Genomic DNA, 26,987 nt, shown 5'->3' on the forward strand with positions numbered 1-26,987 from the left:
ATGATGCTATGTAATGAATACTGATGCTAATTTTTAATATTTCTGGAGGACCACTCACAGCACTAATCTGGATGGCAGCACTTTTCATTCCCTGAGACACTTCTTACAGGGCTCTTCAGACCTGGGCATGGGGTATTTTACCAGCTGCAACGGGTGCACAGGATCCTGTTAAGAAATCTAAACCATGGAATTTTATTTCAGATATATTTTCCTTAAATGATGAAAGACTGATAATTTCTTTTCATTTTTTTTTTCTTTTCCATGCAATAATGCAGCATGAACTGAATTCTGCACCATTTCATGTCCCCAGAATACCAGGGTACCTGGCAAAAATAAATGCACTTCCAAAACATGCATGACAAATACCCTGACCATCCAGCATTTGGGCCCAAGGACATCCACAGGTCTGGCTGTCCCTACTGACCCTTGGGTTTCCACCCCTTACTCATGGCCCAGGACCCCATGTCAGTCCCCCCAGCCCATCAGCCCCAGCAACACCACAGCTGGGCTGCTCTCCTGTACCCCTGAGCAGAGCAGAGCCACATCCTGAGCTGTCCTTGGCCCACCCTCATCCTTGGGGAGGTGCCAGCTGCCACCCTGGTGCTGGGTGTTCTGCTCCTGGCAGAGTGCTGGGACAGGTCCCAGCTGCCCAGCTCTGCCCTGGCAGTCCCACAGGAGCCCCTGCTCCACTGACCCCCACGGGACCCTGATATTCTGCTTGACAAGCTGGAAATGCACGTGGCTTAGCTGCCTTTCACTTCAGCAATGTGTCTGTCCATTTTAAAAATTAGCAATACTTATCTATTTATTTTTTAATTCATGCAATTTAAAGTGTTTTAAAAGATAAGTAGTTACCATGTGGTCAACAATTAATAGGAAAATTCAAATGAATTAGGGGACAACATTGCATCAAAAGCCAATGACTCTGCTTTCCAAAATATCAGTCAAGGAAAACTCAGTGAAAGGGAAATGAACTAGAATTACCCAAAGCAATGTGGTAGGCTGACAGAAAGGTCAGGAATTGAATTAAATATTCCAGTATCCAGTCCAATACACATGTCTACCAGATGCTATTTTTACTTCATCATGGTTAACTAAGAACACTGGCAGAAGAATTAAAACTAATGAGAGTAAAACAAAAAACAAAATCTTTCCAATTCTAATTGAAGAGGCTGCTCAGAAAGTCTTTGAGTGAGTAATGACATATTCCTTTCTACTATAGAAATTTACCTTATAAGAATCTGCTTCATCTTCAAAAACAATAATGTCCAAATTTGATCTCACTGATGATAGTGAAAATACAGAAATCTTCCACTAAGCTGAGCGGCATTAAACCACACACACCTAGACCTAAGATCAACAGCTAGGCAGAGGTTCCATGTGGATACACACCATGCCTGCAGTATAAATAACACGTGGAGCACAGAAATTGCTATTACTCAGTATGTTTCAGAAACTATAGGGAAAAGAAAGAGGATGCGACATGTCTGGGAAAGTGTACTCAAAACAAGACAAAAAAAAAAAAAAAAAGGCACTGTTTGAAGCGGCAGAAGTGTACTGAAGGTGAGTTATATTTTATTTTATTTCATTAAAATATATTTTAAAAACATACTGTGTAAAAGAATTAGGATTCTCAATAATTTATTATTTACATTAACAAATTCTGTTTGACTGTTATTCTATAGATAGAAATGAAAAGTCTGCAGAAGGGAGTTGTATGAGCTTCTTCAGGACCAAGCAAGCCTCTTGTCCAGGAAACATGTCCAAAAATGCATTTCTTTCCATTTCAGCCCCTTCCAAATAATATTTGCAAACAGATGGCAAAAAGCTCAATGAAAGGTCATGCTGGTGAGTGCTGAACACTCACAGTAAGAGCTGGGAATTCAGGGTGCTCTGCAAGGGAGAGACCCCAAGGAAATATTAACATTGCACTACTCAACAGTCAAGAGGCTGCAGGGTCCAATCCCACTCTTGCTCCCACTGTCCTATCTCTGCTGAAATCCATGGCATTACACAACAAGAAGGCAGCTCAATGAAAGGTCATGCTGGTGAGTGCTGAACACTCACAGTAAGAGCTGGGAATTCAGGGTGCTCTGCAAGGGAGAGACCCCAAGGAAATATTAACATTGCACTACTCAACAGTCAAGAGGCTGCAGGGTCCAATCCCACTCTTGCTCCCACTGTCCTATCTCTGCTGAAATCCATGGCATTACACAACAAGAAGGCCTGCACGTGACCCCTCCAGGCAGATCTCAGAAAGCTGGACAAACTCCTTGAGACAGGGTGGCAGTGGAGAGACTGTTTTTCCTACCACTGTAGGCACACTGCAGCTTATCATTCTTTTGCAGTCCAAACACAATATAAATCTCAGTGTCTTCCTTCCCATCCTCTGGGAAGAAATATGCATAGGGAATTATCTCTCTGATGTAAACATCTGTAAGCACCATTCACATATGCTGGTCCACATGAAAAGAAAAAATATTACGAAAGTGCCTGCTGTAACCTTGACCCTTCTTAGTGGAGCAGCTCAGCTTTCCCATTGGCTTTCCAGACTTCTGAAATCATCCGGGTACCCAAACATCATGCACAGCTCATTGCAATGCCAGTTGCTGTCTGCTTTACTATTCCAGGAAAGAGCAGTTGCCCTTCCAGTGATTATACAAAAGCCCATGATGAAAAGAAGTAAAGCTGTCAGCTCGTGTGTTCTGTGTCCTGGAGGCACTCAATGGTATTCCTGACATCTCGTGTAAGGCACCAATCATCCGCTCGCTGAGCAAAAAGCGACCCACGAGACCTCCATTAAGCAACTGCAGAGGGAACTGACAAAGTTCAGCTGGTTTGCTTGTCTTCTTGCTTACAAAGCATAAAAATGGTGGTCACGCCATCTGAGGAAGTTTCTGGTGGTATACTAAAAGGGGAACTCAGCTTGCACCTCAAGGAGCACGAGTGACTTGTGCCTGTTCAACACAAGCTTCTGACAGCTGCATTAGGGTGGCAATTCCCACAGACATAGCAGAGATTTCCTTGATCCCCAGGAAGCCTCTGCTGCCTTTCTTTCACAGAAACTGAGTTTGCTGTCAGCAGCAAAGCAGGTTCCTCCTTACAAGATGTCTCCATAACACACAAAGGAGGACCACACTTACAAAACCAGCTTTGTGGCGCTCTTGCTGCAGCTTCCCTGCTGTTGGTCTTGTCTGCAGAGCCTTTTTCACAGAGATGCAATGCCAGAGATAGCAGAACCTATGGACGAAGAGGTTGGCTGGATGCTGGCTGACTGCACCCCTGAGCAGCCTCAGTCCAGAATGTCAGTCTCAAACGGGACCAGGTGGTAGTATGTCAAATTGGTGACATAAGCTGTTGGATCATCACTGTCTTCCAGCTCTGAGGTAAAGTCACTAACACTTTCGAACCTAAGGAGAGATGAAAAAAAAACCAAAACACCAAAAGGCATTAAGTAATTTAGAAAATCAAAGGAATTGGGAAAAAAACTACTAAGGGAGTGGGAGAAGCACTTGGAGCTGATTTTATCCACACCTCCTTCATCTCCTCTATTCATGTGTTTATGACTAAACCATGGGCCAGTGAGAACTATGGTGAATACAAGCAAGTAATCTTGTCACCCCAGACTTTCAAAGCTACTAGTGAGGAAGGAAGGAAGGAAGGAAGCAGCAAGTAACTCTTGGAAGAGTGAATCATGCAGTTGAAGTCCACATCCTTCTATTTTGTTCCCACAGCATGTGTCAACAACACATGATGCCTCAGTTCTCACATAAAAGTGAAAAAGAAACTGCCTTTGTTTCATATCTGAATTTGGACTCTCAGTCTTTCACTTCACAGGCACCCTTTCTCTGGGTTTGGCTTTTGTGAGAGGCCAAGTGTCTAACACAGGTAGGAAAAAATGACTAGAAAGTCCTTCTTCCAGAGTCTAGCTGTCCTTCCCATGGTACGAGGTTTAGATTTTGACAATCAAAGAATCTACAAATATAAAAAGATTCCCAAATTTAATTTCACTTGTTTTGGTATTTTCCTCCCCACTTCCCAACACCTGTTTCATAACCTGCACTTTTGCACGAATTACCTACTGTCTCATACCAACTTTCAACCAGAAGGCATCAAGCTGCTAAAACCTACGCTTCTCACAGTTACACACATTCCCATTTCAAGAAGGCTTGAATCCCTGTGGTAAGGAAACATTATCTTCTTTCTAGATAGCCTAGAAGTTAAAGGAAGTCACTGTAGGCCAAGGACCAAATTCCACCTCAGTTCTAAAAGGAGTCTGAAGAACTGTAAAGTTTCTTTTTCTCAAACTCTCTCTTTAATATTTTGAAAGAAATTTCATCTACTATGACAGAGTGAGAAATAAAAGGAAGAAGAAACTGAAAAATTGCACAAGATGGAAAAAGAAATTCTAACCTAGCTCTCACTAGATAAAGGTGTCTCTAACACCTTTATCAGCCTAGCTGGCCTACTGCAGCTCTCTGAATGGCAGATAAACAGATGAGCTTTAAAATAATTAATATTTAAAACTGCACCTCATCTATACATGAACTAATTAGACTCTTTAAATATGTGAAACAACTGGGCATCCCCCTAACCTTGCACTAGAGGGTGACTTAAAAGGTAAGTATTTCAGAGGACCTGAAGAAGAGTGGTAGGGCAAACAAACAGAGAAGTCTGCCACTCCCATCTGTTCCCAAAATTTTATTTAGAACTATCATGGGTTATAGGATAGCCGGGTCTGTACATCCTGCAACATAAGGCCACAGTTCTGTCTTTTCCATACTCCTTCCTGGTCCTTCTTATCTCTATTTTTTTTAACTATGAGCGCCAAAATAGAGAAGATTTTTTTTGAGCAGAAACTAATGGATTTTCTCCCGCAGCTCTTCTCTTCACTTTAAATGAAACAGCGATGAAACTGAACTTTGAATGTTTATTGCCCTCATTCCTCTAGTCCCTCCAGGCTGTTTACTTGCCTGCGTGTGTGGGAATGTGTGCACAAGGGAGTTGACTTGGTATCTTGAAAATACTTCACAGATCATGTCGTGCTGTCTTATGGACTGCAAGTGATCCAGAAACAACAGATTATGAAATACCAGTGGGGAGATAGAGTGAAGAAAGCAGAAGAGGAGTCAAGAAGGCTACTCAGATTCTGCTCTTTTTCTCTTATCAGCATAAAGCTACATTATTACATCTGAAAGGTCCCACAGATTTTGTGGTTCTCCAGCCTCACTGATAGGTTACTACAAGCAGAATGTGAGGAGCAAAGCAGTGGATGTCAGACGCTGTGGTTAAGCAGAAAGCTTTTCTTGCCACCACAAATGAAGTGTGTGCACAGCAGTCTGCAAAGCACTGCTCTAGATTGCTCACAGAAAACCAAACTGAATAAACCAGGGCTGTTTACCATGGTCAGAAGCTGTGTATGACACCAACAGTCAAAATACTTTTGTGCTGTTACCAACAGGTCTTTCTCTCAAAATAAATTCTGCAACTCTGCTGCGGACCTTCAGATTCCTAAATGCCTGAATTGCCAACCTTAATTTTTTTTCCTCTAAGCTACCTTGACAGTAGGCTCTTTTGCAAGAGCCTACTTCTTGTGTTGGAAGACAAAATTCTTTATAATTTTAACCTCTGTTAATACATTAGATTTGCTATTCAGATTCACCAAGAAGAAGAGGAACAACATAGAAGCTTATGGTTAGGACAGGCTTGCTAGGTAAAAAACTGGTGGCAGGGCTCAAAGATTGAGGGATGTTGAACAGAGTTAAATCTATTTGGTAGCCTTTCACAAGTAGTGTTTTCCTGGGCTCAGTTTTGGGGGCCAGTCCTGTTGAATATCTTTATTAATGGTCTGAACGTGTGGATCAAGTGCACCCTCTTGCACTCAGTTTGCAGGTGACACCAAGCTAAGTGGGAGTGCCAATGTGCTGGAGAATAGGAAGGCTTTCCCAGAAGGATCTGGACAGTCTGGATTGATTGGCTAAAGCCACTTGTATGAGCTCAAACAAGACTAAATGCCAGGCCCTGCACTTGTGTCACAACAAGTGACCCCAAGCTACAGGTGAGCTACAGGTTTGGGGCAGAGTGGCTGTAAAACTGCCTGGCAAAAAACGACCTGGGGTGCTGGTCAACAGTGGCTGAACAGGAACAAGAGTGTTCCCAGGTGGCCAAGAGGGCCAATGGCATCCTGGCCTGTATCAGAAACAGTGATCAGCAGGAGCAGGGCAGGGATTGTCCCCTCTACCCAGCACCGGTGAGGCTGCACCTTGAATCCTGTGTCCAGTTCTGGGCCCCTCACAGCAAGAAGGACATTGAGGGGCTGGAGCACATCCAGAGGAGGGCAACAGAGTTGAGGAAGGTCTTTAGCACAAGTCTGATGAGCAGTACCCGAGGGAGCTGAGGTTTTTTAGCCTGGAGGAGGCTCAGGGGAGACCTTATTACTCCCTACAGCTGCCTGAAAGGTGGGTAGCCAGGTGTGGCGTTGGACTCTTCTCCAGGTAACAAGTGACAGGGCAAGAAGTAAAGGCCTCAAGTTCTACTGGGGAAAGTTTAGATTAGATATTAGGAAAAATATCTTGACTGAAAGGGTTATCAAGCATTGGAACAAGCTGCCCAGGAAAGTGGTTGAGTCACTGACACTGGAAGTATTAAAAATATGTGCATTTCACAGAATCATATAATGGTTTGGTTTGGAAGGGATCTTAAAGATCATCTACTTCCAATGCCCCTGCCATGGGCAGGGACACCTTTCACTAGGTCAGTTTACTCAGATCCCCATCCAGCCTGATTCTGAATACCTCCAGAGATGGGGAATCCACAACCTGGGAAACTTGTTTTAGTATCTGACAACCCTTATCTAAAAATTTTCTTCCTAATAGCTAATCTAAACCTGCTCTCCTTCAGCTTAAGGCCACCCCCATTATCCTATCACATGCCCACATGAAAATTCCCTCTACATCTCTCTTGCAGGCCTCCTTCAGGTACTGGAGTGAATTTGCCAAAAAGGCAGCTTATCCAGTGCCACAGACGCTGCTGCTGGCCTAAAAGACAGAAGTAGAAACAGTCTTTGCAGAGAAAGGTACCTCTGTAACAAAACCAAACCAAGAGTTCAAATGCATTTATTTACCACCTTTTTCTTTCAAAAGGACTTCACTACACTTCAAGAGCCACACACAAAAGGACTAGTTATGCTACATGGATGCTGAACACACTGGCTTCACCACACTTTGCAACACTCTGCTGTACCGCCAAATAAAATCAGAGAGAAAATGAAGGAAGCAGAAAAGACCTATTTCAGAACAACAGAGCAACAACTGCAACTTGGAAAAGCGCTGTGGTTTCTTTTGCAACAAGTATGAGACTTCTCAGCTGATGGATCACTGGGCAGGTAGCTCTGCAGGCTACACAGCTAGCCAGTATAGGGAATGAGCACTTCCTGCTGAAGCTTCAAGCACTTCTTCCCAAAAAATACAGCTTTGCTCTGCAAAATGTCTCATTCAAGTCCATCAGCAGCCAAAACCTAGAAGTCATAAAGAGTTTAATGCAGCTGAAAGGAAAAAATTCCCATCTGAGGATATCAAGTCCACAGGGAATTAACTCTAATTTCAGAGTTATGGTAGAACACACCATAAATCCAATTTTATTGAAACCAAAAGAGAGCAGCATAGGATTTGAAAGATTTTAAAGTTTCCTTTCTGGACTAATAGCATACATTTAAACTGACATTATAGAAAATCTCTGCTTTTGAAAAAGGTTCAATTTTTACAAAACAGCTGTGTTACACTGGTTCCACTATCTCCTGGCTATTATGTCTTGGCTATAAAATGCAGCTGCAGGATGGGAAAATTTAGGGCACTGTATAAAACACATATTCGAAATTTATTAACTTCTTGACTCTTGACTTCACATCCTTTGGAAAGTTAAACTAAGTCAGGCTGTTACCCTGGATTCATTTCTTCCACCACAGCTTATGGGAAACTATGTCTACCATTCAGTTTTTATCACATTCACATTTTCTGACCTTAGCAGTCCCTGACTTCAATGGGATGACAGTTAGATGATTGTAGTTTCTGATCCCAGGTAAGTTTCTGTAAGTTTTGCTTGGGCTGGAGCACATTTTTAAAATCAATACTCGCTATAAATATTTTAAAATATTTAAAAAAAAAATCAAAGTAAGGCAGGAAAATGTTTTCTTTGGTAATTTTCTCCTATAATTTGTCACTTTTAGTACAAAGTGTGATCTAGTGTGAACTATAACAGTTTTAATTTCCAGGTATTGGCCTTACAGAATTACCTCTAGTGTGCCATTTCAGCCTCATTATTACAATCTTATAAGCTTAAATGCTGTTAGCAAGGTCGAGGTTGAGAACACTAAGTGGTAAATTAATAAAAAGACTTCAAGAAATTACACTCAAGCCAGACATATTCTCCAGCCCCTGATAAAATGTTGCCAAGCTCTAAACCTTGTTACAGACTGGCATTTCAAATATGCCAAAATAGATCACTGTGTCCAAAGCTAAAAGCTCCATAAGTGTTGTAGTATTCTCTTTCCTTCATTCGACTGGTCAAATGAAAAAGTAGGTCATCATTTCTCATCAAAAATGTTAAAATTTTTACTCCCTTCACTCCCTGAACTCACTTCACTCCCTGAAGCTCATTGAAATATCAACCACCTGGTATGACAGAAATCTGTAGGAGCATATTTCCATCAATACCCATCTGGGAATGCAGTCACTGGCTTAAGACCTGCATGAATCACAGAATGGTTGGGGTTAGAATGGACCTCTGGAGTGTCAGCAATCAGGCTCAGTAACCTTTAACCTGTCAGGATGACAACTGCACCAGTCTTGCTCTTAGGTAGACAATTACATTTTGCTAGGGGGGTGGGAAAGCTACAGCAAAGGTGACAGCATTGCTCTTGCTCAAGTTCCACTTACAAGTGTTCTGCTGAATCTACATCCAGGTGCTTCTCTTTTCCATTAGGTATACTGTGGTCAATGACTATTGTTTCAGTGTTGGCTAAACAGAATCCGTTTGATCGCATGATTTCTGTTGGGAGAAGAAAGAAAACAAGATTTAAAAAAAAAGGCTGGAAAACAACTGTGTATCATAAGTAATTGACATGGCTATGAACTGATATGTGCACATGATAGGAAACCAGGAATGAAGAGCTGGTTTCACAGCTTCTTAAATCTGACAGTGCTCAAGTAATTTTATTCACCTAACCAATTAATGACACAGAGCATCTGAAACAACTACCACTATCAAATCATAATTGTATTTTTCTTAGACAGTCCTAGGCTAGGCAAAAAAAAAAAGACATAACAAGGGAAATGAACAGTGACCTTACAAGTTAATTCAACCTCTAATATGTATAAAGAAATGCCATGTTTTACACAGCCCTTGATACTGCTTATTTGTTTCTATCTGTGTTAGAAGCTTCCAATACAGAATATCTAAAATTTACACCTAATTCCACTGACTTACTACCACGGGGAGAATTGATAACTAAAGAACAGTATTTGAAGTGAATTGTGAATGAGAAGTTAATCCACATCTGTGCTCTGTGGAAAATCAAACTAGGCAAGTCACAAGGATTTCTTTCAGTCACACAATTTTAGATGAAGCTAGGACCAACACAAAATAAATGTACTTTTCAAAATATCAGCACTGACTTAAGTAGGATAACTCTTGATCTGTCTCAAGACACTATGACCCTGTGTTACAGCCTTGCATCACCAGCACAACAAAAAAAAATTAGACTGTGGCACAAAATATGGCAGGCAGAAAACACACCAACAAATTTCATCTATATATACAGTTCAAGCAATGAACAGGAGATAGGCATGACAGGAGGTAATTTTATTAAGATTACATGCTCCTGCATTAAGGTAAAGCCAATACTCCCATATCTTTCTCGAGACTCATCTTTGATTTTCATTCTGTATTTTACTGCAGCTCACTTTAGCAGAATACATTTGGGGGTTGTGAAAACACTTGAACCCCAGCAGAATCACATTTCATATGACTCATCTTGAGCCATCATTGTATGATTGTAAAATAAGATTTACAACATAAATTCAAATTCAGCTTTCATCTTAGAGGGCAGCCCTTTCTCTCTTCTCCATCACCTACCACTCTGAGCAGGACCTTTCGGGGGACAGGGTTTTTTTTCAGAGAATACAAAACATTTTTGTCTGCTTTTCCAAGACTGCCAGGTAGAAAGCTGCACTATGAGTAACAGGAATGTCAGTATTTTCCCAGTGTCCTTGACTTGACCTAAGAGTTACAGCATTTCACTGCTGCATGAACTGCTTTACCCATTATCATTTACTGCCATCTACTGACAGTGCTGCCAGACGTTCCATTTCCATTGTGCAACATCCAGACGAGGCAAATATCAATTAACATCAAATTTCCACCTATGTTCTGAGCATTAATGGCAGCAATCACTTGAATGATGAAAATTAATTACCACAAGATGCTGCATAGGTAGGAGAATCTTCCTCCAGTTAATTAGGTATGACTTATCACTAACAACAATAATTTAGAATTAAAACATGCTATTATTCAGCTGAGATAGTTTTGTTAGTACCAAGGAAAACTGATACCAGTTATTATAAAACTTGAAGGACTATGTAGTATTTCACTTCAATTAACTGTAAATAAGCTCTTCTGGTGACACAAAACCAGGAGCAGGCATTAGGTTTAAACAAGTATTTCAGTACAGAAATACAAAACTAGGCACACCAGAAGCTCACAGACCTTTTGACAACAGCCAGTAGCAGATGAAGAGGGGAAAGGCTAAAAGAATAGGCAAGGATAAGCTCTCCACTTTACCCACTAGCAATCTGTGTTTTAGAACTTCCTATGTCTCCACCTGTGACAGGTTTCAATGTACTTGTCCTCCACTTCCCTGTCTAATTCCCTTTTGAAGTCACTTCTGCTTTCAGTTCCACCATATCCTATGACAATGAGTTCCACTCCTTAACTATGCTTTGTATGGAAACAAAACAATATTATAAACTTTCTTTTGTTTGTTTAAAGCCTGCTGTCTGGCAATGATATTGGATAACCTATAGCTCTTTTTTCATAAGCACAGGGTAATTGACCTCCTTCTATTCACAGTTTTGTGGACTTCCATCATACCAGTCTGTCACCTCATCTCACAGGGGGAGGTGTCCTTCTTTAATTAACCCCTTTCTTAGAGAAGCTGTTCAACAGCTTGAATCTTCACTGTTTATTTGTATGATTTTAAATTCTATTATATCCTGAGATGAAGAAACCACAATTGTGCATATTGTATTCAAGAGGGGCTATGCTCCTCTCCTCTGTTTCCTTCTCCTTTCCTAATAATACCTAATATTCTCACTGCTGATATTGCACATTGCTTGGCACCAAGATTACCCTTTCACAGAACTGTATCAAGAGCCTCAAAATCTCCTTTCTAAGTGCTAACAGCACTATCATATGGGATGACGTGCAGTAAGGACTGCATTTTCCTCACATTCACTGCTTTGCATTTGTCAACCTCCCATTTCACCTGCCACTTTATTGCCTGAATGCACCTTGCACAGTATATAAAGGAAAATTATATGTTCTATATCACAAAGCACTACTGAGAACTGCATTTTGAATAGTTGATAGAAAAATAATAATGGGAACAGCAAAAAAGTAATTTTCATTCTTCAATTCTTGTGCTAACTACAGGGAGATAACAATTCTTACCTGATATTTTAACTGGACTTTGAAAGCTTGGCTGAATTTTATGGACATTGTCATTTTTTAGAACTTGGTCCAAAGGAGATCTCTCAAAGAATGTAAGGACAACTTCAGACCTTGAATACTTTAAAAGAGAGAAAAAAAAAAACAAAACAGACATCCATTTTTAACCAGTAGTTTGCTTTGTCCCTCTTCTCCATTTCCACCCCTTCACAACATGACAAAAAGACATTATAAATGACAGCTTGGAGGCATCATTGCACAGTTCTGGCACTCAGCATTTCTCCAAGTTACTCAATAAATTGCTGCTTCTTTCAGAGTTTGGCAAAGCCCATCACATTCTAATCTGCATGAGAGTGCATGTCACCATGAAGGAGGAGTCAAGCTGGGCTAAATTGGAACTTGGCTTACTCACCTTCCAGGGCATGTTTATAATAGTCTTCAGAAGCTTTTCCACTTCATTAAGTCTGGCTTCTATATCATGGGCTTCTTTTATTGTGATGAGCCCTAGAAACAAAGTAAACAGATCATAAGCATAAATGAAAGCACACTTAGGCACACTTTAGCAGCCAGAAGCAGCCCCTCAGGAAGACGTGGAACAACCTCAAATATGCCTTCCAGAAATACATTTTAAACCAACTGATGATAAAGCGTGCACCCCAAACTGAGGTGGGTGTAGTTTACAAGCAGAGTTGCAAGCCTGACACAAACTCAGCTGTTTATGACCATATGTAGGAATTGCAAGACAAGCAGAAGTAGAACCACCTACTCCCTCACCCACAGTTTCACTACGCAGCATTCCCAGCAGTGATAGTTAAACAGCCCACTTTCTGCTTCCAAGAACCATTATTCATCCTTTTTTTTCCCCTGTAAATAAAAAGCAAAAGAAAACCCAAGAAAACCAAAAGACACTTCCTACAGATAAGAGGGAAAAAACCCCACAAGCTAAACAAAAGGCTTTGAGAGCACTTTTGTGTTTCTCTGAATGTAAGCCCCAGTGAGTGGTCCAAGGAAAATTTGTCAGTATTATGTTTTTCAAGTGCAAGATAACTGTCAGGATTTTTTTTTTCATCTATTCAGTCACTGAATTATCACAGTGCTGCAGAAGGGATTAAGACCTAAATTTCACTGCCCAATATCCAGAATGATGCATTACAATGCAATATGGAATTGCTTGGTATGGTGATCTCAAACACTGATACTGTATTTTGTACATATAACCTGCAGGGCATCTCTAACTTTCCCCTCCTCTAGCAGACTGAAGGAAATACAGCACAGGTTGCATGTATGTATGTAGATGCATACATGGAGCATATGAGGAGAAGTAAATCCCAAGATCTCACATCCCTCTAGTGATCCTTTTATTGCTGATATTTGCAACCTGCTTTTTCTAATCAAATCACCACTTAACTTCTACATTTGTGCATCTTTTCTAAGGAGCAAGATACACTCATGAAAATGAAATACCTAAGAGAAATTATTAAATATAAGAAGCCACAATAAACAAACAAACAAAAACCAAACAAAAAAAGCCACAACAAACAAACAAACAGCTGTATTTTCCCAGTGTCCTTGACAGAAACAGGAAAAGACACAATAAATCAGAACCATCAGAATTAAAAAACTGCAAAGCAGTCTGTGAGAAAGCACTTCAATATACTACAGTTGTGTTAAAGTAAGTGTATCTGCATCTTCCTAATCAAAAGACAAACATAGAGCTATCAAATATGCAGAGTGTGGGAACAGCATCCACAAACAGTTTCAGTCTGCACCAGTCCTTGTTGTTTGCTACCAACAAGATACAATCCCACAGAAAATTTCCAGACAAAAGTGTGACTTGGAAGCTGTCAGCTCTCCTCCAGTTACAGCTCTAAATAAAACAGAGATTGTCTCCAAAGCAACGAGGTTCACTTGACAGTTGTCCCACAAAAGTCCCCTGCTTGTATAAACCTTTCTATTGCTCAACAGTCCTTCATTTTGCCTGGTTTTTCAGCATGGCTATCACCTCACCCTGGCACATCTCACCCCCTCTCCTGACAGCAAGGCATCCCAGCAGGCATACAAGAGAGGTGCTGTGCGTCTTGCTTTGGCTGGTGTACACTACAGTCAGGTAGCTTTGCTTGGAAATTCTCTGAAAGGCTGTAAATGTGAATAAACTCATCCGCATGGGTCCACAGACTACATACTAGCTGGGCTGTGCTTGTCCTTACAGACCTGAACTGCATTCCAGCACCCTTCATCATCCTAACTATGGGGTGCAGGCCTGGGTGGATCTGCTTGGTCCCTCCACAAATACGTTCCCATCCCACATTTGGATCGAGTTCAAATTTTTCAATGAAAGGCTGTCATCTTCCCTAAAAGAAAGAAGAAGCTGCCAATGGCCCCACAGCTCAGACACCCATCTATGATGTTAGAAACACACTGCTGGCCCTGCTGCAGTCCACATCAAAAAACCAGAGAAAACAGAGCCAGCCACCCTGGTGCCAGCTGCCATGGGGTGCCTCCACTTCTCCTGCTGCTCTCGATCCACTCTGCATAAACACTGATATAGTCAGAGCAGAGGCTGCCCAACTGTGGCTCCCACCTCATCGCCAATCCGCCAGGGATTCAGCATTCAGCTGCTCCCTCTCAAATCTGCCCTCGATCTCGGACCATTTCCCAGATAAGCATGCACTGTTGCAACTAGTATTTTACCAGGAAGAGGGATACTTTGAGACAAATGAAGATATTCAGACTGGGAGGGAGAGAAAAAGAAAAAAAAACAAACCAAAACCACCTCGGAAACAACCCTGAGCATTCATCCCATGAGGAAAACCAGCCAAGCGGTCAGGATTTCTCTCATTAGTAATCAGGGAAAGCATCTGCAGCTCCACATGGTCTTTTTATGCTTCACCAAGAAGTCAGACAAGGCTGTCAGCCTGTTGCACTGTCACAGATCACCCCGTGGGAGGTTTTACAGCTTCTTGCATTCACAAGGAATTTCCAGCCCTGGTATATTATCTGCTTCCACCTCTTGGAAAGACACCAGCCATGCAAATCCACACTCCAACCTGGAAACTGGCACGGAAGACTTGTAACATCTGACACCATAAAAACTGTTTCTTACTGAAGCTTTCAGTAATACCAAAACCAAAAAGCAGACAGCGTAGGAAGGAGTGTGATACATCTGCCTGGACAGCTTCCTATATATGTGCTCAATGATTGCAGATGTGCAGCTTTGGGGCGTAAGGCTCCTGACCTTGGATGAATTCCCCATACAGGGAGTTCATTTGGCCAAGCTAAAGCCTTTGTTTTCATACATCTGCAGCCCAAACAAACAGAAACCACTTGACTGGCCTTACATACATATATTTAAGCCTGTAATTTATTCTGCAATTGTCATGAAGTTTGTAAGGCCCTCATTTATCTTAATTCTACAAGTCTCTGTTTTTAAAAGTTAACAGATGCTCTTGTGGTTTTCAGTTAGTCATAGACCATGATCCCACAACCTGAGAGACTGCTCCCAGCCACACAGCCACACTAACCAGAGTGAGGCACTGCCTGCCCAAGCAGCCAGGAGGAGTGGAGGTCCTGGTCCTTCCTTTCCATCCCTTTCAGCACTCTCTAACTGGCTGCTGTCATCAACCACAGCACCTACATGCACAAGGAACACTGGGGCTTCACAAGGTAAAGTCTCTGGTGTCAGCACTGGCTTAAGGTGCTCCCACCATCCCCTGCACCTCATTTCCTCTCCCACACCACAACACAGAGCAGCTTCTGCTTTGCCATCACAATTAGGTGAGCAGTAGGGAACACCTCAAACCACTCCTGTCAAAGGCTTCACCTCAGGAAACCCCAGACTCCACAGAAGGAGTAAGAGACTGCAGGTGAGGATGCCCCATCCAAGCTCCTTTCTCACCCAGGCACTATGTAAAGTTTGAGCAGGAGCTTCCTTTTTTGTGTAAAAAAGGAACCAAAGAAGAACAGAACCATACCCAAGTTTCCAGTCCTATCCTTCATTTTGTGGGGGTTTCTCCTTTGCCTGTGTTCTTTCTCTTGTTTGGAAGATTTGTTGAGACAGAAAGAAAGAGGGGAAAAAAAAAGCCAGAGACTGATGCAGGATCTCCAGACGCTGGAAACGCCTGAACAAACAGACACACAGACATGCCAGCTGACACTGCAGACAGAGCCCAGCACCCCCACCCTGACACACACATTCATTAACCCTGACACAAATGCACCAAATTGTGGATGCATCTGAAGCGTGTGGGACCCCCTGGCCACATATGAAGCATCCATCCAGCAGCAACAACATGTCCCGAGGCTGCTGTCTCTGCCCATGGGCCATAAATACATGTCTAGCCTGTATTTCCATCTGGGACTTTTACTACCCAAGAACCCTTACTCCATTTGATATAAAATAAAAGCAAGATACCAGTAAAGCAGCAAGTATCTTGGAACCAGTTGTGCTTTCTTCACTTGTTCACTCATGCAGCAGAGCTGAACTCAGAGCTGGGAAATTTGTTAGTGAGGTCATGGTAAAAGGCTGTTCTCATGCCTTTTCTCAGCTCTGGCCCTTGTCTGGACTGCTAATGGAAAACATGCACACACTCCTCCCAGGAAAACTTTGCTGTCTTGTTACCTATACTGTACTTGGACAATAAGCTGTTATTTCAAGTGATTTAAATGCTATAAACACCTATGTTTATAGGGTTTGATGTAAAAGGGGGGTTCCATTGGCTCCTTTTTTTTGCCACAAACCCTGCTGCCAAATACCACAAACTTCTAAGATTCCTTCCCCCTGCACACTGGGGAGCCAACAGGCTGGGTGACGGGAGGGATGACACTGCCAAACCCAGTGTGGCACTCACCTGTGCCTGGGAGACTGCTTTATTTTTATTACATAATCAGCAACCTCATTCAATCCTTTTGAAATTTTCTCTGCCCCTTCACAGACCAAGAACCTGGGCAGAGTCCTTAAGACTGAAAAGGATTTGTTTTCAGTTTGAGACCAAGTGTAGATAACTCTGCGCAGAGCAACATGTGTCTGGAAAAGTATGGCACAAGCAGCACCAGAAGCCTGCAGCTTTCTTCCTGCCTGGGTCCCTGGTGCCGGGGCAGCTGCAGGAGGCTGGGAGAGCAGGCCAGCAGCTGTGAACCTGGCACACTGGCTCACAGCGTGGGAGAGGGGCCCAGAGCTGCACACAGGCAGGAAACGAGCTCAGCAGCAGAGGAGAAGGAACAGAGAGCCAGCTCCTGATGTAAACACACAAGCCTTGGTAGGGCTGTCCTATTACTGCTATGTGAGCCATCAAATCTGCAACTAATGACATTCTGAAAACCACAGATAGTGCACCCCATGTTTCTACCACAGGAAGCAGGACAGGAATTGCAGCATGTGCTCCATGGCTCATAATGAAATCACAGAGCAGTCCTGACAGTCAGCATACACAATGAGCATTGTCTCAAAAATCCTCTAGTGCCTTCCAAGGAAGAATAAGTTCATAAGTCAAGTATGTTTTTGTAATGTCATGTCAATGATGACACACAGAAATCTGTTTTTCTGGAGATGTACAAGTCACTATGTGATACCAAACTGTAGGCCAACCCCATCTCTCCAGTCTGAAGGACTACACCTCATGTTTGTGGGCAGGACAGGAGCAAAGAATGTCCAAGAGATACCCTATTTTCTAAAAATCAGTTCTATACATACAGGAAGCTGAGCAAGAAGCCAAGGTGTACTTTCTGAAGATACATGCAAGGTGGAATGCCAATAGTCCTAAATGCTGTGTGTTTCAGTATGCACATGAAGATTAAAATTGCAGTGAACCCCTCACATCTAATTGTCTTTCCATTCCCTACAGGGAGACAGCAGAGTAGGTATCAAAGGGGAAAAAATGAGTAACAAATAAATCCAGAGAGAAATCCTACGGTGTTCTCTTAATCTACACTGTAAGAAAGATTTGGGGCTTATAGATTTAAATCATGAGTCCATCCTTCTCTCTTTCCACAAGCCCTCAAGCAGCACTTAGGGATTTCAAACCTTTAGGAAAAACATATAATCTCCCTTGCATGGGAGACTGATACTTTGCTGTCTCTCCTGACCAGACTTCAAAGGGAGATGTGCCCCTTTCCCCCAGTTACAGCAATCATTACCACTGCAGTGCTAAAACTTTTTTATCATTTTCCCTTATAGCTCCTTGCCCTCACATATGTTCTAAGCCTTGTGCACATGCACAATCCAGGATGTAGATGGAGCACTAAAGGAAGGTCCTGGTCATTAGAGAATAATGTTAAATAGTCTAAATTGATTCAACCAAAGAAGGGCCAGATCCAAAGTCAGATCAGGCTGTTAGGGACCATATCTAGTCGACTTCTGAGCAGACCCACAGAAAAATGCAGAAACTGAAGCTACTCAGTTAGCACATGGATCAGGGCTGAAAGATGACAGACAACTCTGCCCTGTTTTTTCTACTGTTTTGCTGCTTTGCACTGCTTCCTAACTCCTCCATCTGCTTAACTGGATCTTCTCAGTAGCACTTCAGCTGTCATTTTCCCCTGCTTCATGGCCACCATACCTCGCTCCTCCTAGCAGCTGCCCAGGTAGGACCCCTCCTCACCACAAACGTGTTCCCTCAACCTTGCCACCTGGGAACTATGGCATTAGCCACCTCAGGCTAGATTCTGAAAAGGCCAAACCAGCTCCCATTAACAGCTGCCTCCTCTCTGATGAAGGAGAGAAGGATAAAAGATTGATACAAGGGCAAAGGAATACTCAGGGGTATGTAAAGGAAGGAAATGAAAAAAAACAAAAAACCAGCAGATGGGAAAGCTTGTTTCACACAACTCTTCTTCAATAACGGCAGAAACAACACCACAGGGATCCCTTAAGTCCAAAGAGTTGATAAGATCCAGAGAAGGGCAGATAATTACAGGCAATCAGGGATGTCAGATCTTCAATTACTAGAGACCAGAACTGTCATTTTTTTGTTCTCTGCCTTTTATTTATGCTGTCTTCTGCAGCATCTGGTTCTCATCACCAGGGACAGGATCCTAGAGCTAGCTACAGCATTGGTCTGACTTAAGACTGGCGGCTCTAGCAACTGCTCTTTGATGCCTCTCGCATAATTCTTCAACCCCTCTCTTTTGGAGCAGACACACTTGCCCCTTCCCCTTGTGGGGGAGTTCATCCATCCCATGTGACAGGAGTCACTACAGCCTTTACAAAGGATTTGCTATCAATGCAATATTGCTGACAAGATCCCTCTTGGTGGCATTACTGAGGGAGCAACTAAAAGGACACAGCAGAGCTGAAAAGAGGGGTGGGTGTAGGGAGGTGGACTTTTGACATTTATGACATTGTGCTGCCCTTCTTAAGCTTGATGACAAGGACCAAAATTTTTAAAGAGGTATCAGTATACAAAATGTGTGTGAGTCACTTATATTTTCAGAAGTTCCACTAGGTAGTAGCAAACATACTGAAGATACTGAGATAAATCTGTTTGATGCAGAAAGAGAGAGAGCTTTTGAAACCCTTTCACACTCCTTTCTTCTTTTGCAGTTCATATGAAGCAGATGAAGGATGGGGAGAAGTCCTGTCCAAACAACTGTTTGAAATCCCCCAAAGCAAAAGTGACCATGACCTGAGGACACAGGCACTCTCAAATACCCATGCAAAGAAAGGAGGCAAGTTAAAAGCAGAGAAAACCAGACCCTCAAGATGATGGGTTCTCCACACATTGTATTATTAGTTATGGGATCTCCCAGGATCTCTGGAATGGAGAAGGCATGTTTTGGTGGCAGAACACAGCAGACAGGCTTTCCCCACAGAGTTCCCTGTCTTGATGCCTGACGAGCCCAAGAAAGAAAAAGATGTCAAAGAAGCATGAGATAGGAGTGAACAAAGCAGTCAAAACCTGATGAAAAATGCAAGCTCCTACAACCATTTTTAGTGCTGATTTCTTATCAGGTGAGAGCTGTCATGAAAAACACACCTCAATTCCATTCCTTTCCACCAAAAACTTCCCTGACACGTTGCCTTGGTTCACCACAAAAAGGCAACTTGTGTCTAGCTTTATAACAACACAGTCAGCTCCATTTATCTCCATTATTACAAATGAACCATGAAATTCAGCTGATAAAAAAACAAACCCAGAAGCCACAAACTTAATTTTGGTTATACAGTTCTGCTAGAGCCTGATAACCAAGAGCTGCATCTTTTGTCTGCCAGACAGAAGCTCTGAGCAAGCTCCACTAATGAACTGTTGACAATGTCAACAATGAAAAGAGCACAATAGATGCAGTGTATTTATCTGTATTGTCACAGCACCAAGAAACAGCTGCTGTCTGTGGAAACCACGATGCTGCTTCTGTAGAACTCCCTCTTCTCATAAATCACACTCCCAGATGGTCTTGTAAACAACAACAACAACAACAAAAACGCTATAATGCAGCATATAGAAAACTAAGTTATGAACACGGCATTTGCAAGCAAACAATGTTCCTGGGCTGGCTCCTTGGGAACTGCCCTCTGTGCTGTGCACATCCCGCCAGTGGCAGCCCTGGAGGAGCTCCCCTCCCGCTGCACAGCCACTGGGACATGGAAAACACGGAAAACAGCTATCAGCTGCTTCCTGCAGGAGGATGCCACCCCAGAGGCAGGCACAAGGCTTGGAGCTAGAGCTCAGCCTAGTCTCTGTGAGGCACCGCTCAGGTCTGCTGCAGGTGAAGTGACTGCTTCTATGCTGCAAGGCAAAATAAAGGTGCAAGGTTTCTACAGGAAATCTCCACCACTACTAGAAAACTTCTATGGATGGACAGAGGTTGAGCACCTGCAAGGTGGAAGGCAACAGAGGAGTTCTGCAGAGCCATAAATAACCATGGATGGCAGCACACCGGTGGAAAAGGAACAGAGGAAGTAACAGAAAGAAGAGTAAGGGGGAAAAAAAAAACCACGACAAGGCAGAATGAGTCAGAGGAGGTACGGAAAGGAGGAAAGTGAGAAAAAAGGAACAGAGAGGAAATAACAGAAAGAAGAGTAAGGGGGGAAAAAAAAAAAACACGACAAGGCAGAATGAGTCAGAGGAGGTACGGAAAGGAGGAAAGTGAGAACTTTGGGAAGAGAGGCCCATCTAGTAATAAAATAAATCTGTCAGAGGGCTTCTGATTTGGCAGCTCAGAGTATCAAAGCAGGAACAGGCACTACAGGTAGGTACAATATGAATAGTAACACTGGAAGAGCATCTGAGCCTCTGCCCTGGTAACAAAGGCAACAAACAAGTGCAGAGGAGGATTGCCAGAAACCACCCTGCCACTCCAAAGGCAAAACAAATCCCAGTTTTGAAAGGTTTCTAATGTGCTCTTTTGGCTTCCTTAAGGGGTTGATTCTGCCTGCATTGAAGTCAGAGGCAAGGGAGGTGTGTGACTGCTGACTGCATTGAAGCTGGCTCAAGTTCAAGGATAAACCTTAGATGAGACCTCCTCACAAATGGTATTTAGAGAAAATAGGAAAGGAGGAGGGTGGGGAAAGGAAGAGTCCTTTTCCAGATGTATACCTCAGTTTTGGTGTCTGGTCTGCTGCAACTATTTCTATTTCCATCAATTTTAAGTCAGCTTCTAAGTCTATAGCTCTGCCTTTCTCAAGAAAACTGATTAAATTCAAAAGTAGACTTTGCATAGAGAAGCAGTTTAGTAACATTAGGCTGTGTTCATTGCAGGAGTGAACGAACCCATGTTCTCCTGTGATCCTCTTTTGCACATTTGCCTAGAGCAAGGGACAGGCAGATTTCAAAGACAAATAAAATACTAGCAAGTTACTGGCAACATCACAGTGAATCATACTTAGTCACCCTGCAGGTACGCACATATCTAACCTTGTTTATCAGCTTCCTAGTGAGATGCCTTGTGTTGCTGAATGTCCTTGGCCTTTAGCATCAGTGTACACTCCAGGTGCAGAATGCACTCTGCCACGTGCTCTTACTAGTCACCAAAGACAAGACAAAACTGTGGGAATGCCCTACTCCCCACTGGGACTTCCCTCCTCTCCTATCTAAGAAAGGGTAAGGTGAACAGCCGCTGCAGACAGCTACATCTCCCGTCCTCTCCTCTGCAATCTCAAAGCACTCAGCAGCTCCAACAAATAAGGAAGGGAAGCATTGTGGAAGTCTGTCCAGGAGGATGAGGGGTCAAGAAAGGAATGGTTTCCTCATGCTGAGCAAGAAAAGGAGCACACTCCAGCACAGCATGAACTGTCTGCTGAAACCAGCGATAAGGGTAACAACCAACTCTTTCTAAAATTGCTGACATTTTTAAAATAACCACAACCTTAGTTTAAAAAGTTAATAACATCAAATAGCTCAAGCTTCCACTCTCAGTCATATCCCTTAAATGTAACACACTGCAGCTTGAGTGAGCTGTAGGATAATGCTAGTCCTTTTAATGCTCCTTAGGCAAATCTGTAGGGACTTTGGAGTCCTTCAATGCAATGCAAATTGGCTTGCAACACTTTATAATTTCCTCCAGATAAAAGGCACAGCTGATATTCACCTTCTTTCAGGAGGCCCAAGATAAATACACACACACATACACACATCTACATATGCAAATACATTTGTGTGTATATATATATATAAATACACACAAATGTATAAGACTAAATGCTAACACACACAAGAATGGGCTTTTGTCAAGTGCTTTTGTTGGGTTAAGTACATTGAGCTTCACTGTAGACAACAGGACATCTGCTTTTAAACTTGGCAATTAAGAAACCATGCTTACCCCACGAATTTTTTAAAGACTGGACATGCCCCATGCAATCTCTTTTTACATGCAAAGCTTTGCATCACTGTCACTTAGTTAAATGAGATTTTATGTTTCAACTTTGTCAAGTTATCAGAGGCTGTGGCCAGCCAATTTAAAATGTTGGTATGATGAAGTGTTCTTTAGGCAGAGAAGCATACTCTGCAAAGTAATTTTCTTTAGAGCAGGAGCAGCATAATTTTAAACAGAGAATTGCTGAAATTGTGACGCATGCTGTAATTGCTTAGAAACTACTCCTGATTTTTATTCTGCCTCTGTTGCAAAGTTAACCCCCACCCTTTCAACAAGCTAAACAGATGATAATCTGCTTATATTAGGTTTCAATTTTTCAAATCCTGAACTGATGCTTTGCTCATTCCCCATTTCAATGAAGGCAGTGTGCCTGTTCCTGAGATAAAGGCAAGTCAAGGCTCTAGGTTTTAGGCAGAGATTGAGGAACACAGGCTGAGGATGGTTAATCTTTCCCAGCTGTTCATACACGAATGGTGTATCTACCTGGGACTGTCAAGTAAAACCAGTGCAAGGGACTATAATCCCATCTGGCTCAAACCGCACAAATAATGCTTCGGAGGGAGAGGAGTGAAAAGAGTTGAATACTTTGTAAAAGCTCTGGCAGGCCTTGAGACAGGAGAGGAGCCACGCTCGTTTGAGAGAGGTGCTGGGGAATGAGAAGGGCTTTAGGATAAGCAGCAGCTCCTGTGTGTAACCAATGGCGAAGGAGCACTGGGAGGGGCAGCAGGCCAAGGAGCGAGTCCATTTGCAGCCAGACACAGCACACACCCCAGCCCAGCTGCCAAGTTACTCTTCAGAGCCCCATAAAGCCAACAAGAAGGACTACCGCCACCCTGGGACGTCAGTTTTAGTCACAGGGACTCCGGTAGGCGCTGTGCCCTGCAGGCCACAGACAGGCTCGCTCCAAACCCACCCAGCATCCTCAAAAGCCGTGGCCCAGGTGCCCCATACCTTTGAGGGCCGTGTTACTGAGAATTTACTGCCACTCATCACTAGTAAAAATCACACCCGGGCTGAGAGGTGGGGTCTGGCTTCCGCAGGAACAGCCCCATTCCCTGCCGGCACGCAGGCGGGAGGAGACAGCCCCCGTGGGGCACGCAACCCAGCGAACATCTCCCCCTCGCAGCCCGGAGCGAGCCTTGCGCCATCCCCGCCGTCTGCAGAGGGCACTCGGGGCCCGCCGGTGGCTGCCGAGCTGCCACCTCCCGGCAGCGGGGACACAGGGAGAGCCCAGCGCCAGGGACAGCCCGGGGAGGGCTGCGGGGGAAGCTTGGACAGGGAAAGGTACGAGCGTTTTAATGTGAGGCACGTAAAAAAACCCAAAGCAAGCCCACCGCCAGAGGTTAGGGATCGGGCAGGACCATGGAAAAAGACCTGTGTCACTGTAAACACCTGTTAGGAAACATCTTTGGGGAGATCGCCACCGACAGGGAACCGAGCTCGCTGTCACACAGGGACGGCCCAGGAACGAAGGCCGGTGGGTTTACAAATCTATGAGCGGTGGAGACCCAGTTCAGAGAACAGCAAAACGCAGACCCTCTGCAAGGGGTCCCACTAGCAAGGTGGGAGGCTAAGTGAGAGCTGGGGAAAACTCTCCCATCCTCTCACGGAGAAAATCATGCACAGAATATCGGCTTTTCCCTGTTCCTGTTCAATAAAATCATTTATGTCGTAACTCAAACAAGTGGGGAGACTGGAAGTGCTAGGCATACACCCATTTTCAGATGACTGGGTGCTCCTCACCACGCTGCACACTTGAAATATGTCAGAGTAGAACACGTAACTCTATCTAAAAAATACCCCTACAATTAAACAAACTAAACCCAACCCGCAAGACATCCTGCTTCTGCACAGCAAGGCCTGAGCATGGACAACATCCCTCGAGTTTGGCTAGTCCACTTCAGAAGCTGGAAGAGAACAGACGTCTCTACTAACCGCTGCTGCAATTCCCGTTTCACAGAAGTTATGCGAGGAATTATGCCAGCTCCCAGAGTTGCTCCGTCCCCTGGCAAGCGCCGCAGCCCTTTTTTTTTTTTTTTTTTTTTTTTTTGCCCTCTCCTTGTGGCAAACAACATACCAACACGCGGAGATTTTTCAGCTACACCCTTTTTCTTGCCAACCACCCCCCAGCCCTTCCTCGGGGAGCCCGGAGGCACCGGAGGGGGGCAGCGCCAACGCGGATCCCTCTGTCCCCCCAGCCCAGCCTAGCCCGGAGCTGCGCAGCTGGAGACAGCGGCAGCGATGCTGGGGTCACCGTCCTGCGTGGAGCCCTGGGCTCCAAATGTATAGTCAAAAGGAAAAAAAAAAAAATGAGAAACACAAATCAACATCCCGGGAGGAGTTTCCGACCGCAAACCGCCCCCGCAGTTTTTCTGCCCCCCCCGCCCCGTCCGGCTCTACGCGGTTCCAGCTCCTCGGCCCCTTCCTTCCGCCGAGCGGGACCGCTCTCCGCCCGCCCGTCCTCCCCGGCCACCGCCACCCCCGGGAAGCGGCGGCCGAAACCCGCCCGCCCGCCGAGCAGAGAGCGCCAGGGCCGCGAGGCTGCTCAAACCTTGGAGCAAGGGGGAGCGGGACAGCTCGGGCCGGTCCTCGGGGAAGGAGTCGAGGAGCCGCTTGAAGAGGCGGCCGAGGTCGGAGTAGCTGCGGTGCAGGTAGAGGATGTTGCGGTCCGACCACTCGGTGCGGATCTCGTAGAACTCCTCCTCGTCGCCCCGCCGGCTGATGATGAGCCGCCGGATGCCGTTCACCCAGCAGCCCCGCACGTACATGTTCACCAGCGAGGTGCCCTCAAACACGGCCGAAGCCATCCCGCCGCCGCCCGCACATCCCCCGCCGCCGGCGCAGGGCGAAGCGCACCGCCCCGCGCCGCCGTGGCCAAGTTAAGAGGAGGAGGAGGAGGAAGAAGAGGAGGAGGAGGAAGCGAGGAGGGGGGTGCCACCCGCCGCACGCCCCCCGGCCCGGCCCTGCCCGCCGGGCTGTGCCGCCGCCCGGCGCTGGAGGGAGGCTCGCTAGTGCCTCATCGACGGCGGCCCCGCACCCTGCCCCGCCGAGCCCCTGGCGCCCAGGGACGGCTCTCACCCCTCGGGGCGGGGAGCGGGGTGGCTCGGCCCCTTCTTCTCGCAGAGCCCCTCCCGTCCAAAGGCGGGGGGACGCCCCGGCCCCGCAGCCAGCGCCCAGCCCCTGCGGTCCCCGCGGGGCGGGATCCTCCTCTTCCTTCTCGGGACGTTTTCGTAGACACCGCAGACGTAACGAGGAATTTTTTTTCTCCTCGCAGTGACCCCAGAAGGTTGTTTTGTTTTTTTTTCCTTTAGCCTCCGTCCCGGCCAGCTGAGGCAGGGAGAGGGAGCGTGCCGGGCTGTCCGCACAGGATGGAGCAGCGCCCCCGCTCAGCCCCGGGAAACCTCGGCGGAGCCCCCGGCAGCCGAGCGGCACCTCCGGCGGCAAGGGGGGCCGGCACTGAGGGGAAAAACGGGAGGAAGGGAGTGCGCAGCTGGTGCCTGGGACTCCTTCGGCCTTTTAATAATAGTCTGGCGGGACGGCATCCCTGAAGGAGCCTCCCGCAGCATCGCTGCTGGGGAGGCAGGGAGATGGGGAGGTCTGTGCTGCAAGTACAGTCCCTCCTTCCCACCGGGACCACATGCCATGCGGTGCCCGAGCGCCCAGAGAGCGGGGCACAGGGGGCCGCAGCAGTCGGCAGCGGGCATCTGGCAAAACCGGAGCAGCACTGCAGAGCAGGGAGGTGTTGGGAGATGCCTGGATGCCTGCAAATGCCTTGGAGCTGCGGGGTTAAGATATACATACATATACATACTGAAGGTGAAGCAGATGACAGCGCAGTGATGTAGAATGCATCATCCAAAACGGATTCTGCTGGAAGGCAGTGGCCTCCGGCATCAGGCTTTCTGAGGCAGAGGGGCTCGCCGGGGCCAAGGGAGGCTGGAGTAACTTCCCTGGGTCACGCCATGGCCCAGGGCAGGAGAGACCCTTCCTGTTTGTATAATCTGGGGAGGTCAGAGGTCGATACACTCACACTACTATAAAACTTAAACCAGTTTCTGCCAGAGTGACATCTGTGGCTCAGGAGGCCAAGAATCCACATGGTAAAAATTCAGGTGCTGTTTAACCTCTCAGAAAAGCCAGCAGAGCCCACAGGAAAGACCACTGTTACAGGGATCAGCCAAAAAGCAGTGCTTGGAGAGCATCATGGCTGGATCAGCTTGGGGTAGCACAAATAAGCATGATGGGATGGCACAAAGGTGAAAGATAAGTTTTTTGTAAAATGCATAATTAAATAACTGAACCATGTTCTTTTCAATAGATAGCATTGCAAGCAGCTGCCTACATCATTCAGATTCCACATGCCTCTACGTTAAAGCAACTCCAACAACTGCAATGATGTCCCAATTGTATATTTTCTCTGTTTTGCTTCTACATAATAAAACTGGGTTTAGCTCTCTCTG

The 26,987-nt window shown here is 45.0% G+C and overlaps 1 protein-coding gene across 1 annotated transcript; it reads right to left on the reverse strand.

Annotated features, from left to right (window-relative positions):
* Window positions 1–2,059: 2,059 nt before the first annotated feature.
* PXDC1 (PX domain containing 1) lies at window positions 2,060–25,699 on the reverse strand. Its single transcript, XM_039712082.1, has 5 exons — window positions 25,079–25,699; window positions 12,134–12,225; window positions 11,725–11,842; window positions 8,934–9,045; window positions 2,060–3,410 (listed from the first exon to the last, which is right to left on the reverse strand). Exons 1-5 carry the CDS (start codon window positions 25,332–25,334, stop codon window positions 3,293–3,295), a joined length of 696 nt encoding a protein of 231 aa, XP_039568016.1. The 5' UTR covers window positions 25,335–25,699; the 3' UTR covers window positions 2,060–3,292.
* Window positions 25,700–26,987: the final 1,288 nt, after the last annotated feature.

This window comes from Passer montanus, unplaced genomic scaffold (assembly GCF_014805655.1).
Source record: "Passer montanus isolate IOZ18808 unplaced genomic scaffold, ASM1480565v1 scaffold26, whole genome shotgun sequence".
Lineage (NCBI taxonomy): Eukaryota > Metazoa > Chordata > Aves > Passeriformes > Passeridae > Passer > Passer montanus.

Coding starts and splice junctions, on each gene's coding strand:
- PXDC1 (XM_039712082.1), bottom strand. CDS start 25,334: ATGGCTTCGGCCGTGTTTGAGGGCACCTCGCTGGTGAACATGTACGTG. Junction 9,046..11,724: donor AAGTCCAGTTAAAATATCAG/GTAAGAATTGTT, acceptor TTCTCCCAACAG/AAATCATGCGATCAAACGGA. Junction 3,411..8,933: donor GTAGATTCAGCAGAACACTT/GTAAGTGGAACT, acceptor ATCTCTCCTTAG/GTTCGAAAGTGTTAGTGACT.